We start from the raw sequence: 20882 nt of genomic DNA on the forward strand, positions 1-20882 counted from the left end.
CAGTTCCCTCAAGCCTTGGATTTGAAATCTCCCACCATCTTACTTGCCCTGCTTTGAACCCATCCCAGCCCTGCTAACTGGGCAAAGAGGCACCTTCCAAAGTGGTGATTCTCATCATATTAAGCAAGGAGATAGCAACTGGCCCTATTGACCCCAGCACAGTATCCTCCAGAGGCTGCTGGTGGTGCCTACTTTGTGTTTCTTTTTAAGACTGTGAGCCCTGTGGGGACAGAGAACCATCCTCTCATTATTATTCTTTTTCTGTGTCAACCACTTTGCAAGCTTTTTGTTGAAAAGCAGTATATAAATAGTAGTAGTAGCATCAATGTTAATTGCTGCAAGAATCTATCACTAAAACAATATGGGAAATGAAAGCAATCTCGGTAAACCAAAATGAACAAGCAGTTTAAGAGAACCAACGCATTCCGAGAGCTCCACTGTCTTAAAGCACTTGAGGCTGCTTTGCTGTGGATGTTTATCACCAGGCTCTAAATTTGTAAGATTCAAAAAAGTGTTTATCCTCCTGCTTGTTTTTATCAGTATTTTATTAGTGATTTTAAAGTTGTGATATGTTAACGTTAGCTGCACCTTGGGCATATCCGTGGAAAGACAGAATCTAGATGTTTTTAAATTAAATAATAGTTTAATGGGACATTGTACAGGCTTCCTTTTACCCTTAAAGCTCAATCAGATACAGGTTTAGACATCTTGCTATTTTAATGAACACAAGTTACAACTGGAGATACATTTTTTAAGAATAGGTGTGACTACAAAGTAATATTTGCACTATCAACTGAGTTGCAATTGTTTCCTAGAAGCAAAAAGACAAACAACATGTTCTCTTTCGACTTACCATCTGGATCCACCTCACGTGCTATTTTTAGTGCCTCCGAGGTGGCCATGTCTGTGTTTGCAGCAGTGACTGCCAAAATTATTGAATTTGGATTACTGATAAATCTAAGGATTAGATCTCGGATCTGAAGTTCAATATCCTTTGGTTGATCACCCACAGGCACCTGTGAGGAAGAAAGCAAGACATGAGTGGAGTCTGCTTTACGAATATAGATAGATAGATAGATAGAGCGATTTATATGAAGCCAGGTTTACTAACATAGTATCTAACAGACCACTCCCAGGAAAAGTATGAAAGGAAACCAAGAAGTGATCCCAAAGGATGGGGAAGATTTGGAGATCATTGCACTGGCTTAGCTCTTTGTGTCCTTCCAGTTAGGCTCATGACGCTGTACTTAAAATGGGATAGCCAAGTGACCAAAAAAGGATGTTGTAGAATAGACAATTTGGCCGGGGGGGGGAGGGCAGGGAGGGGAAAGGACAGAGAATAAAGACCATTAACATTTGGGAACATTGCCTTCTCATGTGCATTTCTACCTTTTGCAGAATATAACTTTCAATAATATCATCGCAATTCTTTCTTCTTACCTTTGTCATTCCTGGCAAATCTACAAGGGTCAAGTTGACAACATTGGGTGAAAAAATCTTTAGATGAATTGGTTCAGGGCTGATCCCCTGGAAGTTAATGGGGAAATAAATCAAGAATTGTTATCATCACACTTGCTTAGGTGTAATCTCTGAACAAATAAAAGTCCAGTTACTTTGAAGCAACTATACTTTTCTTTTTAACTCATATTAACATTACTGATTTTTACTGTTTTATATTGTATCTATTTTATCAATTTAGTGAACCACCCCAAGCAGTAGTGTACTGGAGGGGCAGGGTATAACTGTTTTAAATAAAATACATCACTGAAGCCAAAACGCTTTCCACCAATTTCCATCCCTGTCCTTTTCCAATGGAGGGAAGTAAGAAGTGGGGTTCCCCATGGATCTGTACTGGGACCGGTGATTTTTAATTTATTCATAAATGCTCAAGAAGCAGGGGTAAGCAGCGAGGTGGCCAAATTTGCAGATGATACCAAACGCTTTTGGTTAGTGAAATCCATAACTGATTGTGAAGAGTTCCAAAAGGATCTCTCCAAACTGGGGGAGTGGGTGACAAAGTGGCAAATGCAGTTCATTGTTGGCAAGTGTAAAGTGATGCACATTGGGATGAAGAACCCTAACTTCAAGTATATGGTGATGGGATCTGAGCTGTCGGTGACTGACCAGGAGAGGGATCTTGGGGTCGTGGTGGACAGCTCATTGAAAGTGTCGACTCAATGTGCGGCAGCTGTAAAAAAGGCTAATTCCATGCTAGGGATCATTAGAAAGGGGATTGAAAATAAAACGGCTAATATTATAATGCCCTCATACAAAACTATGGTGTGGTCACACCTGGAGTACTGCTTACAATTCTGGTCACCACATCTAAAAAAGGACATTGTAGAACTGGAAAAGGTGCAGAAGAGGGCAACCAAGATGATCAAGGGCCTAGAGCACTTTTCTTATGAGGCTAGGCCACAACACCTGGGGCTATATAGTTTAGAAAAAAGACGACTGCAGGGAGACATGATAGAGGTCTATAAAATCATGCATGGTGTAGAGAAAGTGGATAGAGAGAAATTCTTCTCCCTCTCCCATAACACTAGAACCAGGGGTCATCCCATGAAATTGATTGCCAGGAAATCTAGGACCAGTAAACGGAAGTACTTTTTCACACAACGCATAATCAATTTGTGGAATTCTCTGCCACAAGATGTGGTGACAGCCAACAACCTGGATGGCTTTAAGAGGGGTTTGTATAACTTCATGGAGGAGAGGTCTATTGACGGCTACTAGTCGGAGGGCTGTAGGCCACCTCCAGCCTCAGGGGCAGGGTGCCTCTGGGTACCAGTTGTGGGGGAGTAACAGCAGGAGAGAGAGCATGCCCTCAACTCCTGCCTGTGGCTTCCAGCAGCATCTGGTGGGCCACTGTGTGAAACGAGTGCTGGTCTAGATGGGCCTTGGGCCTGATCCAGCAGGGCTGTTCTTATGTTCAAAGACTCCATTTAAAAAGAAGGTTTCTGAAATCTGGCTATCCAGCTGTAATCTGACTTCATGTTTAGTGAGGAGTTTCCAGAGCTGCTGTTTAGCTTAGCTCCTGCATTTCAACAATTGTCTCTACGTGCAGCAGGCAAACATGTCCAATTTTTCACTGAAGCCCAGTTTTCTAGAACAAGGTAGTGTTCCAACACTGAGAACGCAGAGCCACCATGAATTGAGACATTAATTATGATTTAGTATGAGACATTAATTCTTTCCCAATTACATCATACAGATCTTGTGTTCAAAGAATTTAGCAAAACAGACACTCACCTTATTATTTCCTGAAATCCTTTCAGTTTCATTTTCAATTTCTTGTCTAATTTCATCAAAGTCTGTGTAGAGCTGAAATGTTAAGGGGGGGAGCTGAAAACCTTTCCGCAATGTGCAGCTTGACTTATACAACCCATCTATCTGGAGCCATCTTCTTCATTGACACCTTAAACCAGGATGCAAAGGGCAGGCGAGCAGAAAGATAAACTACTTGTGCAGTTCCATGCATAGGTGCATGAACTTTGTGCAGAGTTCTACAGTGTGGAATAGGCTTCCACGTGCAGCAGATTACTTGCAGAAAATGCTCTATCAAGCTGTTTGGGGAAGGAAAACGACCACCTTGCAAGTCTTGCTCTGTATCCTGTGGCACACCTTGCTCAGATTGTGTGCTCTGTTGGGGGCATACTATGGCTGGGTTATTCTGTGTGGGGAGGAAGGTCATGTTTTCAATATTTTGTACACACAAAAGCCTGCAAGTGAAAAATGCAGAGGTGTGTACACCTAAAAGGTACACCTTCAGCCACAGCTACACACACCACTGTAGTGGCTCTGGTAGACATATAAACATCTCCTAAAGGCCCAGTTACAGTCATCCTTCGCCAACCGTAGGGTTTCCCAATCGCAGTTTTAAGTATCCGCGACTGGAAATTGTGGCAGGTCTCACCAACCACAATCCAAGTATCTGTGGTTTGGCGAGATGTTTTGGTAATTGGGTTTTTTTGCAATTTTGGGAGCTCAGGGGGTGATCCCCCCCCCCTTTTTAACTGTATTATGCAGTCTTTTCACAACAGCAATTCCCCTAACCCTTGTTTGCCATTGGTTTTAATGCCTTGCCAACTGCGAATTCGCAAACTGCAAGGTTTTCCCGGAACAGAACCCTCGCGGTTAGCAAGGAATGACTGTATACATCCCTGCTTTATTCTCTCTAAGCCCTGCTCTTCTACAAACTACAAATGAACCAGGGACAACGAACCAAGCCGACTGGAGGAGCACTTGCCCTATGAAGATGCTGCAACAGCGGTCGAAAAGGATCGGAACATTAGGTGCTCCATACCACCAGTTATAGTGGTCATGCTGTGGGCAGAGCTAGGAGCACCTTGAGGAGGTTATGAAGTCCACCCCTGAGGGCACTGCACAGGCACACTACCCACAAGTATGAAGGTACATGGATCTCAACAAAGATAATAAAAATGTCCCTTCTGTACCTTTCACTATAAGATCCTTAGAAGATCACATCTTGTGAGCAACCCAAATATACATGCCAGCCTAAATCAAAATTTGTAGGAAGGACTGGAAATGCCACAAAAGTTTGGAGCCCCTCTTTTCACCAAAATCTCTTCTGAAATTTTGCTATTAAAAACCATAGCATTCCATTATGGAATAAGGCTTCCTCTAAAAAGCTTATAAAGGAAATCAAAGGAGATTAACGGAGTGAACACACAGGCTCAATTGAGACCTAACAGGAAATCATGGTGAAAGAATCTTGGCGCTTTTTTTTTAATTGTTCAATTTTTATACTGCCTTTCACAATGCATCTCAAGGCAGTTTACAAAAGTTAAAATAAAATATCATTAAATCACATTTAAAACCTTAAAATCAGTGCAACAATAAAAAAAACCCCAACAAACCAAAACCACTACCACAAAAAAGATAAACAGAAGCAAGAAAGCTGAGAAACCTGGCAGCTTCTAAGGGGTAAAAGCCTGAACAAACATAAAAGGTTTTTATGTGTCCTTTAAAAGCAGCCACAGATGTTAAAGAGTGGATGTTCACTGGGAGAGCATTCCAGAGCCTGGGGGCAACAACAGAAAAGGCCCTGTCCTGCAAGAACAACAATTTAGCTTCTCTCAATGTCGGCAGATGGATCAAAGGCCCTTTTGACGACCTTGTTGGGTGGGCAGAAACCCTTGGGAGCAGGTGGTCCTTCACATACCCAGGGCCAAATGTTAAGGCCTTTAAAGGTAACAATCAGCACCTTTGAAATGGGTCTGGAAACAAACTGGCAACCAGTGCAGCTCTTTCAGAATAGGTGTAATATGCTCTGAACGAGCAGTTCCAGAGATAACTAGGGCAGCTGTATTCTATAGCAATGGAAGTTTTCAAATATTTTTCAAGGGCAGCCCCACGTAGAGAGCATTGCAATAATCTAGTTGTGACGTGACTAAGGCATGGGTAACCATGGCCAGATCTGCCTTTCTGAGCATAGCTAAACTATGGCTTAGCACAATGTCTGAAATGAGAAAGCACAGGCTGTGCTACAATAAAGGTGTACCTTGTTTTTGGTGTGGAGAAATTTCCCCCATTCTTCAGCATCAATTCCTGGAAAAAGATAGTCATGGCATGAGACGAGAAGCAGGGCAACGCAAGCAAATATTCTCAGCGTCAAATACAATTTCTTGATTGGGCTTGTCTATGCTCAGCCTACATGTTGAACACTGAAAACAAGTGTTTATGTAGCATTAGTCACATCAGCTAATGTCATTTTTCAGATATTAAATATCTCAATATTAACTAATCTTGTTTTATTTAGAATTGCTTACTGCTAACATTCAATTCTAAAACTGGACCCTAACATATTGATTTATCATAGTTTAATTGTGTTTTTTGTCCAGAGTCTCCTAAGTGGTTACTTTATGCATTAGCCTCAATCCAAGTGAAGTTAGTCATGACCAAGTCCTACTGAAACCAGTGGCTGACATCCAGACAGACTTATTGAATAATTCGGCTCAGAGAGGAGTCCAAAGGACTACTTCAGTAGGACTTCCCCTAGTAAATTTTTTTGGGATGTCAGCAGTGTGGAACTAATTAATTGCAGCTAATCTGAAACCTATTGTTTTCTGTGGGAAATAGTCATGATCACCTTTTGCTGAACTAGGGCCACCACAACATGTAAGACCAGTAGCACAAGAGAAGACAATTTTTGTGCCAATTTCTGGCCCAGAGTACTGTGGTCATCTGCCATGAGCCAAAGATATTGTATTTTTGGCAATACATACACTACATATAATGTACATTTATAAAAGCTTTTGGGGGTGGTGTGGTGGTTACAAGACCACATTCACAAAAGGAAATTTGAAAAGTCAGAGTGGACATTTGAGAAGGTCCAATTCTATAAACACCAAGGAACATGGACCTAGGTCCATAGTATGTGCAGGTTTGCCCATCATACTGAACAAATCCTTGGCTTCCATGCAGGTCTGGAATCTTTCCTTCCTAGAATCTTATGGTAGAAGCTTTGGCATTTGCTGGTGTGAGGACATCTGTCCAGTGTTCCCTCTAACAGGGATTCCCAGATATTGTTGACTATAACTCTCATAATGCCCAAGCAAAAACCATTTCAGCGGGTGATTCTGGGAGTTGTAGTCAACAACATCTGGAAATTTCTGTTAGAGGGAACACTGCATCTCTCTCAGGGAACAAAGTGCATTGAATATGTGTTCTCTAACCTTATAGACGTGCTAGGTGTGGCCTGATGTTAACATGCTTTGTGCCAGTGCTCAGGTGGATCTGAGTTTGAAGGACAAGAAAACATGTAAGGTTGATCTCCAGCTCTGATTTCAGTTTAGAGGACCTGGCAGTCGTTGGGTAGGGTGGCCTAAAGACCAAGGTGTTTGGTCTCAAGAGCAAGCACTTTTACAGTACTAATAACAGATGAAAGGCAGTTCTTCAGGTTGGAGGGGTGTGTGCTGTTGCAGTTCCTTCTCCCCACCCCTTCCCTTAAGATCATAGCAATCTGAATTTCAGCACACTTGAATTCCACCAGAAGCAGAGATGTGGAGTGGAAATTCTTCCACAGGGAGAAAAAATGACAAAATGGAAAATTTCCCTGTACTGTACTTTATTTTTTGTGAAATATTTTCTATTTAGGAAAATTCTACTTGTATGGTGGAGGTGTCTCTCCCGCCCCCGAATAAAGAGGTCAAATAACATGCCAAAGCAGATAATTTTTGGCATCAGAAAAATTTGTATAGTAATTTTTAGAAGAAAACTATTAATACAGATTTTAAGCAAACTGGGGGAAACTTTGCATGGCAATTTTTCTAGGAAGTTTTCCAGTTCAAAGATTTCTGGAAAATCCATGTCTCTGATCAGGGGCATGGAAACACCAAGACAGAAGACACCATCCTTTTTGGAAAGCGTCTCCTGAATTCTATTCCTTATGGCAAACCCAGTTATTAAGCAAAATTGGAATCTTTTTCATTACAGTCAGTGGAAGATCAGAGCAGGAAAGCCATTAAACCCCCAATTCCCACTTCCAAGGGTTCACTTAATCTTTTACAAGGTACTAATCAATCCTACTGAGAAGCAGTCCACCCCACTACATCATTGTGATTCCTCCAGTTTGACATATTATTTAAACACAAGACTACTTGGTTGAAAGTAATCCCTCTTTTCACTGTGTTATTTCCAAGATATTTCACACTACTGCAGATCTGAAAATACAAACTGGTAACAAAAGAATGGTGGCGGTTATGACACAGAGCTCTACCGCAACTAAAGAAAAAGTTAAATCTCTGCATTACATTCTAATCTGACACAAAGGCAGAAAGGAGGAAACGGCAAAATAAGCCACTGGGCCCACCAAAATGACAGCTATTTAGCACAGCAGCCAACTCATAAGTGTGCACAAATAAGGCAGCAGGCAGCAATAGAAGTGGCATGAAATGCTAGTGGCTAGAATACATAAGCATGCAGATTCTGTGCAGGAAGGAAAGAAGTGGATCGGAAACCTTTAGAAAGGTGCCTTGAATGTTTCCATGTTGCAGGGTCTGCAGTTAAAAAGAAATAGCATCAAAAGTTATTAAAATGTGCTATTACTCTAGACATGTGGGTTGGTTTGCTTTTAAAGACAGTTTTATGTTACCCCCTCCCCTTTCTTGGCTGTCAGATCGGCATGGGAATCACAACATCAGCTAGTCATTTGAGAACTGCCTAGATCATTAATGCCCAACCGAGGCCATCCCAACACCGGACACAGTTAAGAGTGCTTTCAGGAAATCATAATTTAGCCATTAATTACTTGATGTCTGTACTGTTACTGATTAGCTCACTCTAGTCAGCTTAAGTGCTTATACTCCAACATGAGGAAACACTGTCTGTCTCAATGTGCGACAAACATTCATCTGAATCAAAAGAAATAAGCAAACCAAAGCAGTCATCCCAAGAATTGAAAGTATAAAGATTCATCAGTAACAGAAGATAGAAAATCAAACCCAGTTTGGATAAAGCTTGAATGTGTGCAGAGAATAACTGACTCTGGGCCTGAACAGCCAATTACTACATGTAACATTTGTTATATGGAGCCAATGGTCACAGGCTTGAACCACATTTGTTGATCCATGTGCAATCTTGAAAACAATGGTGCACTTCAGGCCAATACAGATTGGACTTTAAACATGTAAATCCTATGCAAGGATTGCATCCAACACATGGATACCTGACAAGCTCAGAAGATGGGTAGACAGGTGCATCCGCTGAGCAGGATGACAGATTCCACCTTGGGTCCCTCATACAGGAAGCTGCCTTATAGTGAGTCAGACCATTGGTCCATCTAGCTTAGTATTGTCTACACAGACTGGCAGCAGCTTCTCCAAGGTTACAGGCAGGAGCCTCTCTCAGCCCTATCTTGGAGATGCCAGGGAGGAAACTTGGAACCTTCTGCATGCAAGCAGGCAGATGCTCTTCCCAGAGCAGCCCCATCAGTGCTCACATGTCTCCCATTCAAATGCAAACCAAGGTGGACACTGCTTAGTAAAGAGGACAATTCATGCTTACTACCACAAGACCAGCTCTCCCTTGACACACACCCTTGACACAGAGGTTTATCCAAACTCAAAGAGTCTGAATCAAAGAGCTCTTGGAACGGATGACCCCCAATTATACTATGTAAAACTGGATTTTCTTGTTTTTATACTGTTATCCTTTTCATCCATTCTTTTCATTCTAGATCAAAGTTCATTGACCATTTAGTTTCTGGCTAACCTAATGGATACTACAACTAACATCAACCTAATAAAAACCTGCAGAAGTATGGCAACAGTATGGACTCTCTTACCTTTTGTAAATGATTATTTATGTAAAAATCCCAATGGAATATGGTAATTAAAATATGCATTGTGCTTTAGTTCTCCTTAGAACCTGAATTCAAAGAGTTACAGTGAAAAGTCACCTCAAAGCTGCTCTGATTAACCTCTTTTTCCAAACTTATTGTTCATATCTCTGGTCTTCAGATTACTCTATTCCATCAAGAATGCCACATTTGCCATGACTCCAGAATAAGAGTCAGAAAGAATGCTCATGTGTTCCTGAACAGCTACTTATGTTTCTTCCTTCTTTCTCTAAGATGATGAATAATGAGAAGATGTTATCAGCTACCAGGCCAATATAAAATATTAACAAAGACAGATATGTTTATAAAAGCTCTTTCAAATGGATTAGCAGTCAACTGCTCTGAGAGAGAGAGAGAGAGAGAGAGAGAGAGAGAGAGAGAGAGAGAGAGAGAGAGAGAGAGAGAGAGCAAGCACACACCATGGTGCCATTTGTCAGGCTCTGAACATGGCTTTCTGCCCTAAAGAACCCTGCAATCCTCAAGACAACTGGGAGACAGGCCAGGGCATCAACAGCCAAGACATGCTTTTGCTCTGAAGCCACAGCATCCAGCTTCTTCAAAGAAGAGAGGGAGAATGCATGTGCAGGAATTTGCCCCAGGCAAACAGCAGATTTGGAAAGGCAATGCCAGCAGAGTGATTCACAGATAAGACCATTGCAGCATCCCAGGCACAGGAGGAAGGAAATCAGGATGAAACTGCAACTGTGTGCAATGTTTTCCTACATGATCAGACAGCCTCCATTTTCCCAAGCTTCTCTCTCCAATAGGGTCATAAATGTAGTAATACAGAGGTTGCCCAACTTGTTTACATACTTGGAAGAAATAGCAAGATTTCACATTCTTCAGCTGGCAGCTCACGGCAATCCACAAGAGTAGAACAAAATTATCCAGCATCTTTATGACAACATCAACAACAAATATTTATATACTGCTTTTCAGCAAAAGTTCTCAGAGTGGTTAACACAGAAAATAATAAATAAGATGATTCCCTGTCCCAAAAGGGCTCACCGTCTAAAAAGAAAACATAAGGTAGACACCAGCAAGAGCTGCTGGAGAGATAGTGTGCTGGGGTCAGGTAGGGACAGTTGCTCTCTCCTACCAAACATAAGGGAATCACCATTTTAAAAGGTGCCTCTTAGGAATATAGACTAGGGAGGTGCACGGAACTGGTTCGGAGGCCCTTTATGGGCCTCGGAACCGGTTCGAAGGTGGGGAAGGGATCGCTTCAAGGATGAGGGAGGGGGCTCTTACCCCTCCCACCACATTTCCCCTGCTGGCACTGCCTTTTAAGATGGTCTGGTGGGGCGGCAGCGAACTTCCATGCCACCCCGGTGCCTCCTCGGACTGGAAATTGCCGCTGCACGTGCGCAGACTGCAACCAGCGGGCGCCAGTTCCATGCACATCACTACCTTAGACCGAGCCAGACCATTGGTCCACCTAGCTCAGTATCGCCTACACTGACTGGCAGCGGCTTGCAAAGATTTCAGACAGGAGTCTTTCCCAGCTCTACCTGCAGATCTTGCCTGGGAGTGAACCTGGCACCTAGATGCTCTTCCACTGAGCTATGGCCCCATCCCCTAAGGCAGGGGTGCACAATCCAAGTACACCAGTGGGCCGGAACCAACCATGACTTGGTGCGCAGAGGCTGAGGTCAATTTTCATGGCATTAATTATTTTCATTTCATTAATAATATTAATGAAAACAATCACTTCTTGTGGATATTCCCCGCCCCCCATCAAGGGACCCATAAGAATAGCAGCCAGAAGATAGGCCCTGTCCCTGCTAAGTCAGTGGGGCACCTGGTGTGCATGCCAGCCCTGAACAAATTTCTGTTTTGAGGGTGCAATACCAGGCATGGGAGTAAGCCTTAGTGGGTATATCTTCGGATGTAATTCCAAGTAAACACGCATAGGATGGCACTGTAAGGCAGTTTCCAAAGAGGATCCCCCCCACCCCGGAGAAGAGTGAACTGACCCAAAGAGGGACCCTCTGCCTTTCCGGGGTGTGCTCGGCCTTTGCCTGTCTGATGCTGCTCCTGCTTTTCCAACCCACTCCATCCATTACAGCTGCTCCAGCAGCAGCAGGAGCAACTGGCTCACTTACTCATTGGTCCATCACTGCCACATGCATCTCAACTAGTCTCAAGGGGCCAATTGCATTGAGACACTGCTGCTTGTTAGTGGAACAGGCCAAGAGCTCTTCATGGCTCCTGCTGTTTGTTGCTGCCGGATATCTCTACCCGAAGGCCAGCACAAAAGCCTCTGCAGGCCAGATCTAGCCTGCCCTAAGGGGTATACCTAGCAGCACTCACATGTAGTCTCCCATCCAAATGCAAACCAAGGCAGATCCTGCTTAGCAAAGGGAAGAAGTAATGCTCACTACCACAAGACCAGCTTTTCCTTCTCCTCACTCAGTTAGCAGGGGTATTACTGACTGAGCAAAGTTAGTGTACTAATTTTACAGAGTAGGGACTTTGCATCATTGCTTCCTTCCTACATCTCATTGTATAAGCCTGTTTTTCATGAAAAACCCAAAACAGTGATGAGAGAGATTTACAACAGGAAGGGCAAACCAAGTAGTCAACCTTACAACTTTGCTGCATCTCCTGAGGAGTTCTGAGGAGTCCCATGCTCATGTGCTCTCTCCTCCTGTCACTCATCACGATTAGCTACTGTACTTCCGATCCTGGATAATGTCAGCAACTATAGCTCATCGTTTCATCCATGCAAGTCAACTGTGGTTTATGTTTGCCTGCAACTCTGGGTCACAGAGCAGAGTTTGAAGTCAAATTTGAAAGGCCCCGTAATAAAAATCCCATTGAAGATCTGGAAATAGCTTCAGGACACATTTGCAGACTTATAGATACTATGCAGACAGCCATTCGGGGGTCTTTGTGTGTGTGAATTAAACTGCTGGAATAAGGAGTGCATAGGTTCCTAGAGTCATTTAGTAGAAAGGCAGAGTAGAAATGAATCAAAATGTGCATTTTCTTTTCTCACCTCTATTTTTTAACCTACTTTCCAGTAGGCTTATGAGATCACTTGGCATGGTGCGTGTGTGTCGTCACCCCCCACCATCAACTTCGCAATGCCTGGACCAATATGAACCAAATTGGGTACAGTTGTAGGGACACTTCAACAGTATAGTTTGTGATGTCATCCACCCCGATCCAAGATGGCGGCTGCGTAAACCTTTGAGGTGCAAGTGGGCTAACTTGTGAACCACTTAACCAATTTGAACAAAATTTGCTACAACTTAAAGGACACATAGGGATGCCCAAATGGCATGGTGTGTGATGATGTCATTCACTCCAATTCAAGATGGCGGCCACGTGAACATCTGAGGGCAAGCAGGCTAATTTGTGGACTGCCTAACCCATATGAACCAAATTAGGTACAGTTGCAGTGAGTGACAAACAGGGACACCTCAATGGCATAGTTTGTGATGATGTCATCCACTCCTCTTCAAGATGGCAGAAGCACAAACATTTAAGGTGCAAGAGATCTAACTTGTGGACCCCGATTTGAACAAAGTGTAGCCCAGTTGTAGAGATAGTGAAAGGAAAGTCGGCTGATTAGTTCTTACTAGAACAACTTGTTTTAAAGTGATTTTGTCTCCACTGAAGTAGTTTACATTCTGCATTAGAAGGATGTGGTTGGAATAGTGGAAAGCACGCCCAGGTACAATGGGAAGTCCAAAATCATTCTTTATTTGCACAAAATGGGTGCTTATCTCATACCAAGGATCAAAGGTGTGTCCTAAGATACAAAAACTGCCAGTACAACAGGGGTAGGGGAGGGGGGTGTTGCAGTATGAGAAAATGCAAGAGAGACTGACATATTGAGCAACGTGTAAAATGATTTCATTCAGCTGCATTTTGCTCTGTAATTGCTCCAAGGGAAGGAAGTCATCTTGGGCAGGGCCCTGACTGTTTGCCTCTGCTCCACGCCTCCAAGCGAGTGCTTTGCTATAAATCAACAGGCTGTGCCAGGGTTGCGAACCTCTTGGTGTCCTTGTGGCTCTCTAACCTCTCAGCCTTGAGGTGAGTGCCTCAGAAGACAAATGGCACATCCCTTGTCCATCAAGGAGTCAGCAAGGTGGAGATGAATGACTGGGCTAGATTGAAACAGAGGAGCTGGTGATAGTTGGGCTAGAGCGCATTGCAGAAGTCAAGTCTGGAGGTTACCACTCTTTTGAGGTTGTTCATCTCAAGAAAAAGGCACAGTAGGTGTAGCAGCCAAAGCTGACAGAAAACCCCTCTGGCCACAACTTCAACCTGAGAAACCAGGGAGAGGTGTGGATCCAGAAGCACTCCTAGGCTGCGTACCTGTTACTTTTGGGGGAAGTGTGACCCTGACCAGAACAGGCAGATCAAAATAGTCTCTGGAATTCTTCTGACCCCATACAATAAGTACCTCCGTCTTATCTGGATTCTGTCTCAGTTTATTCTCCCTCATCCAGCCCATTACTGCTTCCAGGAAGGCATTTAGGGAGGTTATACCATCTCCTGATGATGATGACATGAGATGCCAGGGATTGAACCTAGAAACTTATGTATGCACAGCATGGGCTCTGCCATTGAGCTATCAGCCCTTCCTGAACGACAGGCTCTTCCCCAGGGGCCCTACAGATCATCTTACACTTTGAGAAATATTGTGTTTGCTTTCATATAGAGGGGGCTCTGCTCCGGGTGCCGACAATAAGGGAGGCTCGGCTGTCGTGTACCCGGGACAAGGCCTTCTCTGTTGCTGCCCCCAGACTCTGGAATGCTCTCCCAGTGGCCATTCACTCCTCAGACTCCATCACAGTTTTTAGAAAGCTTGTTAAATCTTGGCTTTTTATCCAGGCTTTTACATGATTGTTTTTATTGCTGCTTCTATGTGTTTTTACCTGTGTATAGTTTTTATGCTTGTATTTTATAGGTTTTTAAGTTGGTTTGTTTTTATATTTTTAGCTTAATATTCTTATTGTCATTTTATTGTATGTTCTTTAACTTTTGTAAACCGCCTTGAGATTGTTTTTAATGAAAGGCAGTATATAAATTCAACAATAAAATAAATAAAATAAAATAAAATAAATAAAATAAAATAAAATAAATAAATTAAATTAAATAAATAAAATAAATAAAATAAATAAAATATAAGCTGTTTGCTTTCATATATGCTTTGCATATGAGCTGCAACATCCAGTACAAATCTCATCCCAGAACTCACAGGGGCAGGCGGGGAGGCTTAGGCAAGCCATTAATTCCTCAGCTTCATCCATCTCCCCATCTGCAACATGAGGAGAGCAATACTGTCCTACCCTCCAAGTGTAATGAAAATTGAGATATTGTATATGAAATGTGGAAATCTATTTGAGGCTCTGAACTGAACACCAAGACAGCAATCCTATGCATATTTTCCTGGGAGCAAGTCCCATTCAAATCAATGGAACTTACCTCCCAGTAAATATACATAGGATTATGTTACACATCATCATAGAAATACATCCTGCCACCACAGGACGCAGAGCAGTGATGTAACCAGACAGATAGCCTCCCTCTCATCTGGAAGATTCTGACTTCTGACAGAAGCAATGGTAAAGGAAGCATGGACGGGCATTTGGTAGCCTCTGACTGGGTCAAAGAGCTGTGTTATGCAAACCTAAACTGGTGCAATGCTGCCTAGGTACAGGTGATGCACGTGTGCTGAATGCCTTGCGTTTTCGTGAATCCAGAGTTTCAAATAGAGCAGACAAGTTTTAAGACAAAAAATTGCCCTGAGAAACAGGGCAATCTTGCCCAAAATGCAATAAAGCCAAGCTTCCAGTCCAGGGAATTAGATTCAGCACAATACACCCTGACCCAACTCTGCCTCTGGATCCCGCACCAGAGCATTTCCCATTATCTCATTTATATTTCTAGTTTCTCCATCTTTGCAGCCTTACAGAAGGAAAGCCCAATAAATAGCATCTGCTCTTAGACTCGTATGTGAGACTTCCGTGAGACTTCTTCTGCAAGACTGTGATGACAAGGTCTGCTCTGTAATGCTCAGAAGCCTGCCCAGTTGAGCAGCAACCTGTAGACTCAAACCCTTTTCTCTAATTAACTGGACTGCTGAGTGCCCATCTTTAAGTTGAACAACGGATGGTGGTGTCCAGAATAACTGGGCTGAAATCACTACCCTGAGTGATCTTTGCATGGGCTCGTTGTGGGGAAACCTGTACACTGCCCTGGACTTTCTTGGAACTAAGAGTTCTTGGGTCATCCCTTGGGTGAGCTTGCTATGGGTTAATCCCTGTACCTGGCTGCCCAAGAATCTCCTGGACCCAAGAGCTGAATCGCTGAAGCTTGGAATGGAACTACCAAGGCTGCATCATTTCCTTTGTGAGCTTGCTCTAACACCTGCACCCAACTGCTTTGGAAAACCAAGTTTTCCAAGGCAACTCTTTTGCTAGTTGTGTGCATGCAGAGCATCATGGCACTTGGTACTTGTTGCCACGGCGGCATGCTGCTGTCTTTCCTTGCTTGAGGTTCTGACGGAAGTTCTGCAGACAGGACCCTTCAGTCTCCCCTGATGAGATTTACCCCCTCGGCATCACATGCAAGACAGCAGATTAAAAGACAAGTATACTGCTGCTCCTCACTCTGCTCTCCAATCCCTCTTCCACCTCTTTCCACTTGCATTCCAATGCCAGTCAACTACCAGGCCATCAGAGCCTTCTCTCTCGCCATCCCCTCCTGAGCTGTCCCCAAGAATTGCCTTCACTCCGTGCACAATCGCTATTGCACTGAGGTTTCCAACCACCATATTTTTACACTGCTGCCTCTGCTATATACCAAGATAAACTTTTTTTTATTTTTCAAAAGCCTTGCTATCGAGTCCGTCCTCTGGGGTAGCCTAAGGTTCTCTTGCCTCTGTCCAGATGGGGATCCATTTGTTAACTGTGCTTGTAAGTTTGGTTTTGAGTAATTCTCCCAGTTTGGTCTAAAGCAGGGTTTCTTAACCTTGGGTCTTCATATGATGTTGGACTACAACTCCCATCATTCCCAGCCATGGCATCTATGGCTGGGGATAACGGGAGTTGTAGTCCAACATCATATGGGGACCCAAGGTTAAGAAACCCTGGTCTGAAGGCATGGGTACACACGTGTGCAGTGTGCACATCTGCAAGCAGGCATTATAGCAATAATTTAAAAAAAATCCTGCAAGCTTCTAATACCTGCACACACACTTTAGATATAAAACTGCTGAATACAGTGAGAACACAAAAGTAGCTGCTGCTCACACAAAGGGCAAGGAAAGAAGCTCTTAGTACAGGATTGTGAGACAGGAAATACAAAGCCGACATGTAGCTGCACTTCACCAGAACATATAGGAGGAGAAACACATCATGAGGAACGAAGGCACAGCAGAGATTCTGTGGCTTCTAGAAGTTAAACACTGGCTGTTTCTTTACATGGCAGCATAGCCGCCAAGGATGATTAGCTGCTTCCTTTTAAGGTCAAACTCCATGGTGGGCAGCCCTTACCGTTTTCATCTCCAGCTGTTTTCCGACGATCCTCTGCCGAAACGTGGACCAGCTGCAGGATGAGGGGCCTGCGGGTGACTATCCCCGTCCCTCTTGGGAGCAGGTCCCTCCCCACCAGACTTTCCAGCACAGAACTTTTTCCACTGCTCTGAAAATGGAAACACAGAGGCACAGGACTTAAAACATTCATAGGAACATAGGAAGCTGCCAAAAACTGAGTCAGACCATTGGTCCATCTAGCTCAGTATTGTCTACACAGACTGGTAGCAGCTTCTGAAAGGCTGCAGGCAGGAATCTCTCTCAGCCCTATCTTGGAGATGCCTGGGAGGGAACATGGAACCTTCTGCATACAAACATACAGAAGCTCTTCCTAGAGTGGCCCCTGAGGGGAATATCTTACAGTGCTCAAACATGTCTCCCATTCAAATGCAAACCAGGGCAGACCCTGCTTAGCAACAGGGGACAATTCATGCTTACTACCTCCAGACCAGCTCTCCTCCCTCTCTCTCCATATTAGTCTGCCTTCGTTGCAATGGCTCTGAATAAGTTCCAGAGTTGGATAATCACACATCCCAAGTCAACTTCAAAACTAACCTTTCCCCAAACACCATGCTTTAGAAGGATTCACCTCTATGGTACAAGATGTGGACATAAACAGCACAGGCTGCAAGTCAATTTCGGTGCTCCATTTCAGGTGCCGAAGTAAGGAACACGCATGCGCCCATTCCGCCGCGCGTGCGCACCCGCCGCCGCTGTGCGCGCGCTCCGCAGACGTCACACGTCGACGTGTGACGTCTGTGGAGCGCGCACACAGCAGCGGCGGGTGCGCATGCGCGGCGGAACGGGCGCATGCGTGTTCCTTACTTCGGCTCTTGCAGGCTAACAACGGGGGCAGGGGCGGCAGGGAGGAACGCTGCCGCCCCAGAAACTTTGGCAAAAAACACAGCGCCGGAGGGGGAAGAGCAGCGGGGGGCGGGAAGAGCGGGGGGGGAGTAATACTCCCCCGCCCTTAAAGCTACAGCCCCCCTCCGTGCCGAACCACCAAAACCAAAAAATGTGAGAAATAAAAATTGCATCCAGAGGTCTACAGAGCTGCAATACATTACAATCCTCCACCATCATCCTCATTTTTAGTCTACTTTCCAGTAGGTTTATGAGATCACCTGGCTGTGTGTATGTGTCCCACTTCACAATCTTGGACCAAAATGAATCAAATTGGGCACAGTTGTCGGGACACACATGGACACCTCAATGGCGTAATTTGTGATGTCATCCACCCCAGTTCAAGATGGCAGATGCGTAAAAGTTTGAGGCGCAAGTGGGCTAATTCGTGAACTACCTAACCCATTTGAGCCAAATTTGCTACAAGTGTAGGGAGACATAGGGGTACCTCAATGGTGTAGTTTGTGATGTCATCCACCACGAACCAAGATGGCGGACGTGTGATTGTTTGAGGTGCAAGAGGTCTAACTTGTGGAACACATAACCGATTTGAACCAAATGTAGTCCATTTGTAGGGATAGTGAAAGGAAAGTAGGCAGATTAGTTCTTACTAGAACAACTTTTATCCTTTGAGATTCGTTTGTCTGTGCACTGATGACTAGCCCAAAATCACCTAGTGAGCTTCGTGGATGAGTTGGGTGTTGAAGCCAGATATCCTGGGTCTAGCCATTACATCAACCTGGCTCTCTTGCAACTCATTTCTGTTTAAAAGTTACAGTCCTAGGCAATGCTGGTTTTCTCTCTTTAGATTTGAAGGGGGGGGGATATTTTTGGCTTCATGTTTTTAAGCAAACCTAGGATTCCACCCCCACCCCCCAGTTTTGATCTCAAATACACTGGGGAAGTCTGTTCCACTGAAATCTGTGCACCTTATTTCCAAGTAAATGTCTTTGGAATTCAAACATGAGGCTAGAATTAGCATTCTGATCTGGAAAAAATGTATGGCTACAACTCTTCTCTGGATAATGTTGATCATTAAGCAATCTTTCCAGAACACTGAGGTAATTTTAATGCACTGAACTAAAATGCTACACCATTTTTATCGGTCTACAACTAACAATACCACACCAGAATTGGGAAATCAGTTAGCTGTATGGTTTTTGTATGAATAACTCTATTAACTGAATTTCATATAACACCAGGAGTTCAGAATACATTAGGATTGCTGCTTGGGTTTCCAAGGTTATTTTTAGATAGAAAAATTCTGTATTGTGTGAGATGTATAATATATGGAAATGCTCGCTGCAGAGATTCCTATCGTTTCTTTGCTGAGATTAATAAAAAGTGACTTTAAATAAGGGAAGCATACAAAACAATATCCTAGGCAGATTGGTTAACCTATGGGTTTATTATATTTCCCCCCCCCCATGATACTGAGCCTGCCTTTAAAGCCTTTAACGCAGACACTATACATGGGAATGCAAATGTAATTTCTTGCCTTCTAAGAATTGCTCTTTAATAGCAAGTGACAGGAAGAGAAAAGCTATTACTACTACAACAAATATTTATACACCACTTTTCAACAAAAATTCTCAAAGTGGTTTACAAAGAATACATAAGATGGTTCCCTGTCCCCAAAGAGCTCATAACCTAAAAAGAAACATAAAAAGGTAGATACTAGCAATAGCCATTGAAGAGATGCTGTGCTGGAGTTGCTTGCCTCTTGCTAAATATAAGAGAACCACCACACACACACAGTGGCAGTCAGTGCCAATCACAGCTTCCCTCTGCACACATGTGAGCAAAGAAACACAAACCCGATCCACATGTTCAACATGCATACAAATGAACGCACAGTATACATAGTATAAGTCTCTACACAGGTGCAGTCATTCAAATGTTATATGCGACACAAGTACAGCAGTACTCTTCCTACTGGTATCCTGCATTTGAGGGGCTTGTACCCAGGTTGTTTAAAATGAACACAGTACCTGTGTTCATTTTAAAAGTGAACCTAGATACAGGACCTTCAAATGCATGGTACAGATAGGAAAAGCACTGCTCTACCTGAGTTCAACATAACATGCAAATGACTGTATCTGTGTACATATTTGTACCTGTGTACACTGTACACTCATGTTGTACAGTATACAACAATGTGTATAAGAGAGCCAGCGTGGTGTAGTGGTTAGAGTGCTGGACTAGGTCCAGGGAGACTCGAGTTCAAATCCTCATTCAGCCATGATACTAGCTGGGTGACTCTGAGCCAGTCACTTCTTTCTCAGCCTAGCCTACTTCACAGGGTTGCTGTGAAAGAGAAACTTAAGTATGTAGTACACCGCTCTGGGCTCCTTGGAGGAAGAGTGGGATATAAATGTAATAATAATAATAATAATGATGATGATGATGATGATGTTGAATGTAATGTGGGAATGGGCCTATGTATGAGAGTGTACACTCATACAATATAATGTCTAAACAAGGCTATGCTCACTATGTTTGCCTACTCAGACGTGATAGTCACACACACATATATATGCACACTGTCATTACCACTGGCACAGACTGCCTGATGACCTTGGGAAGAAAGATCCTGTGTGAGTGTGCAAGTTACAGGGGGAGGACTGAAACGTCAAATTCAAATAATGGCTGTGTATGGATACCCTTTCAGAATTTCCACTTTGCCTACAAGCATACATGGAAACTGTCAAAAAAAAAATCTATCATTTACCACTTGAAGGTTGTAAAAGGGTAGATCATCTTAAGTGAAAACTGTTATATTTAGGAAAGACCAAGCCATTGGTTCTCTTGACCACGGAGTGGTATTTGCAAACTCCCTTTTAAGGAATTGGGTTCATAATCAATGTTCCATTCAGTAAAAAAATCTTTCCCTTAGTCTCAGTGTGACTCTTCCATTACTGAATGAAGGTTTCCCCCTGAAGGGGTAAACAATGGAAATGGCCTTCTAAATGTCACCTCCGCCAAAAAACAAGTGTCTGTATCCAGCCTGTTACAGCAGCCTAACTGAAGAAGCAGAAATTCACTACAAAAAACATATTTTCAGG

At 43.4% G+C, this 20882-nt stretch overlaps 1 protein-coding gene across 6 annotated transcripts in view; it reads right to left on the reverse strand.

Annotated features, from left to right (window-relative positions):
- The window catches only part of DNM1L (dynamin 1 like), a 61470-nt gene that overhangs the window by 30010 nt on the left and 10578 nt on the right, over window positions 1–20882 (reverse strand). For 4 of the 6 annotated variants that reach the window (XM_053258445.1, XM_053258450.1, XM_053258449.1 and 1 more), the window contains 6 exons: window positions 16876–17023; window positions 7983–8021; window positions 5525–5571; window positions 3253–3324; window positions 1441–1527; window positions 854–1016 (listed from right to left, as the gene is read on the reverse strand). In XM_053258445.1, the coding sequence (XP_053114420.1) occupies window positions 854–1016; window positions 1441–1527; window positions 3253–3324; window positions 5525–5571; window positions 7983–8021; window positions 16876–17023 (556 nt within the window). The remainder of the gene's footprint in view (window positions 1–853; window positions 1017–1440; window positions 1528–3252; window positions 3325–5524; window positions 5572–7982; window positions 8022–16875; window positions 17024–20882) is intronic. The other 2 variants (XM_053258446.1, XM_053258448.1) reach the window with 1 other exon arrangement.

This window comes from Hemicordylus capensis, chromosome 5 (assembly GCF_027244095.1).
Source record: "Hemicordylus capensis ecotype Gifberg chromosome 5, rHemCap1.1.pri, whole genome shotgun sequence".
Lineage (NCBI taxonomy): Eukaryota > Metazoa > Chordata > Lepidosauria > Squamata > Cordylidae > Hemicordylus > Hemicordylus capensis.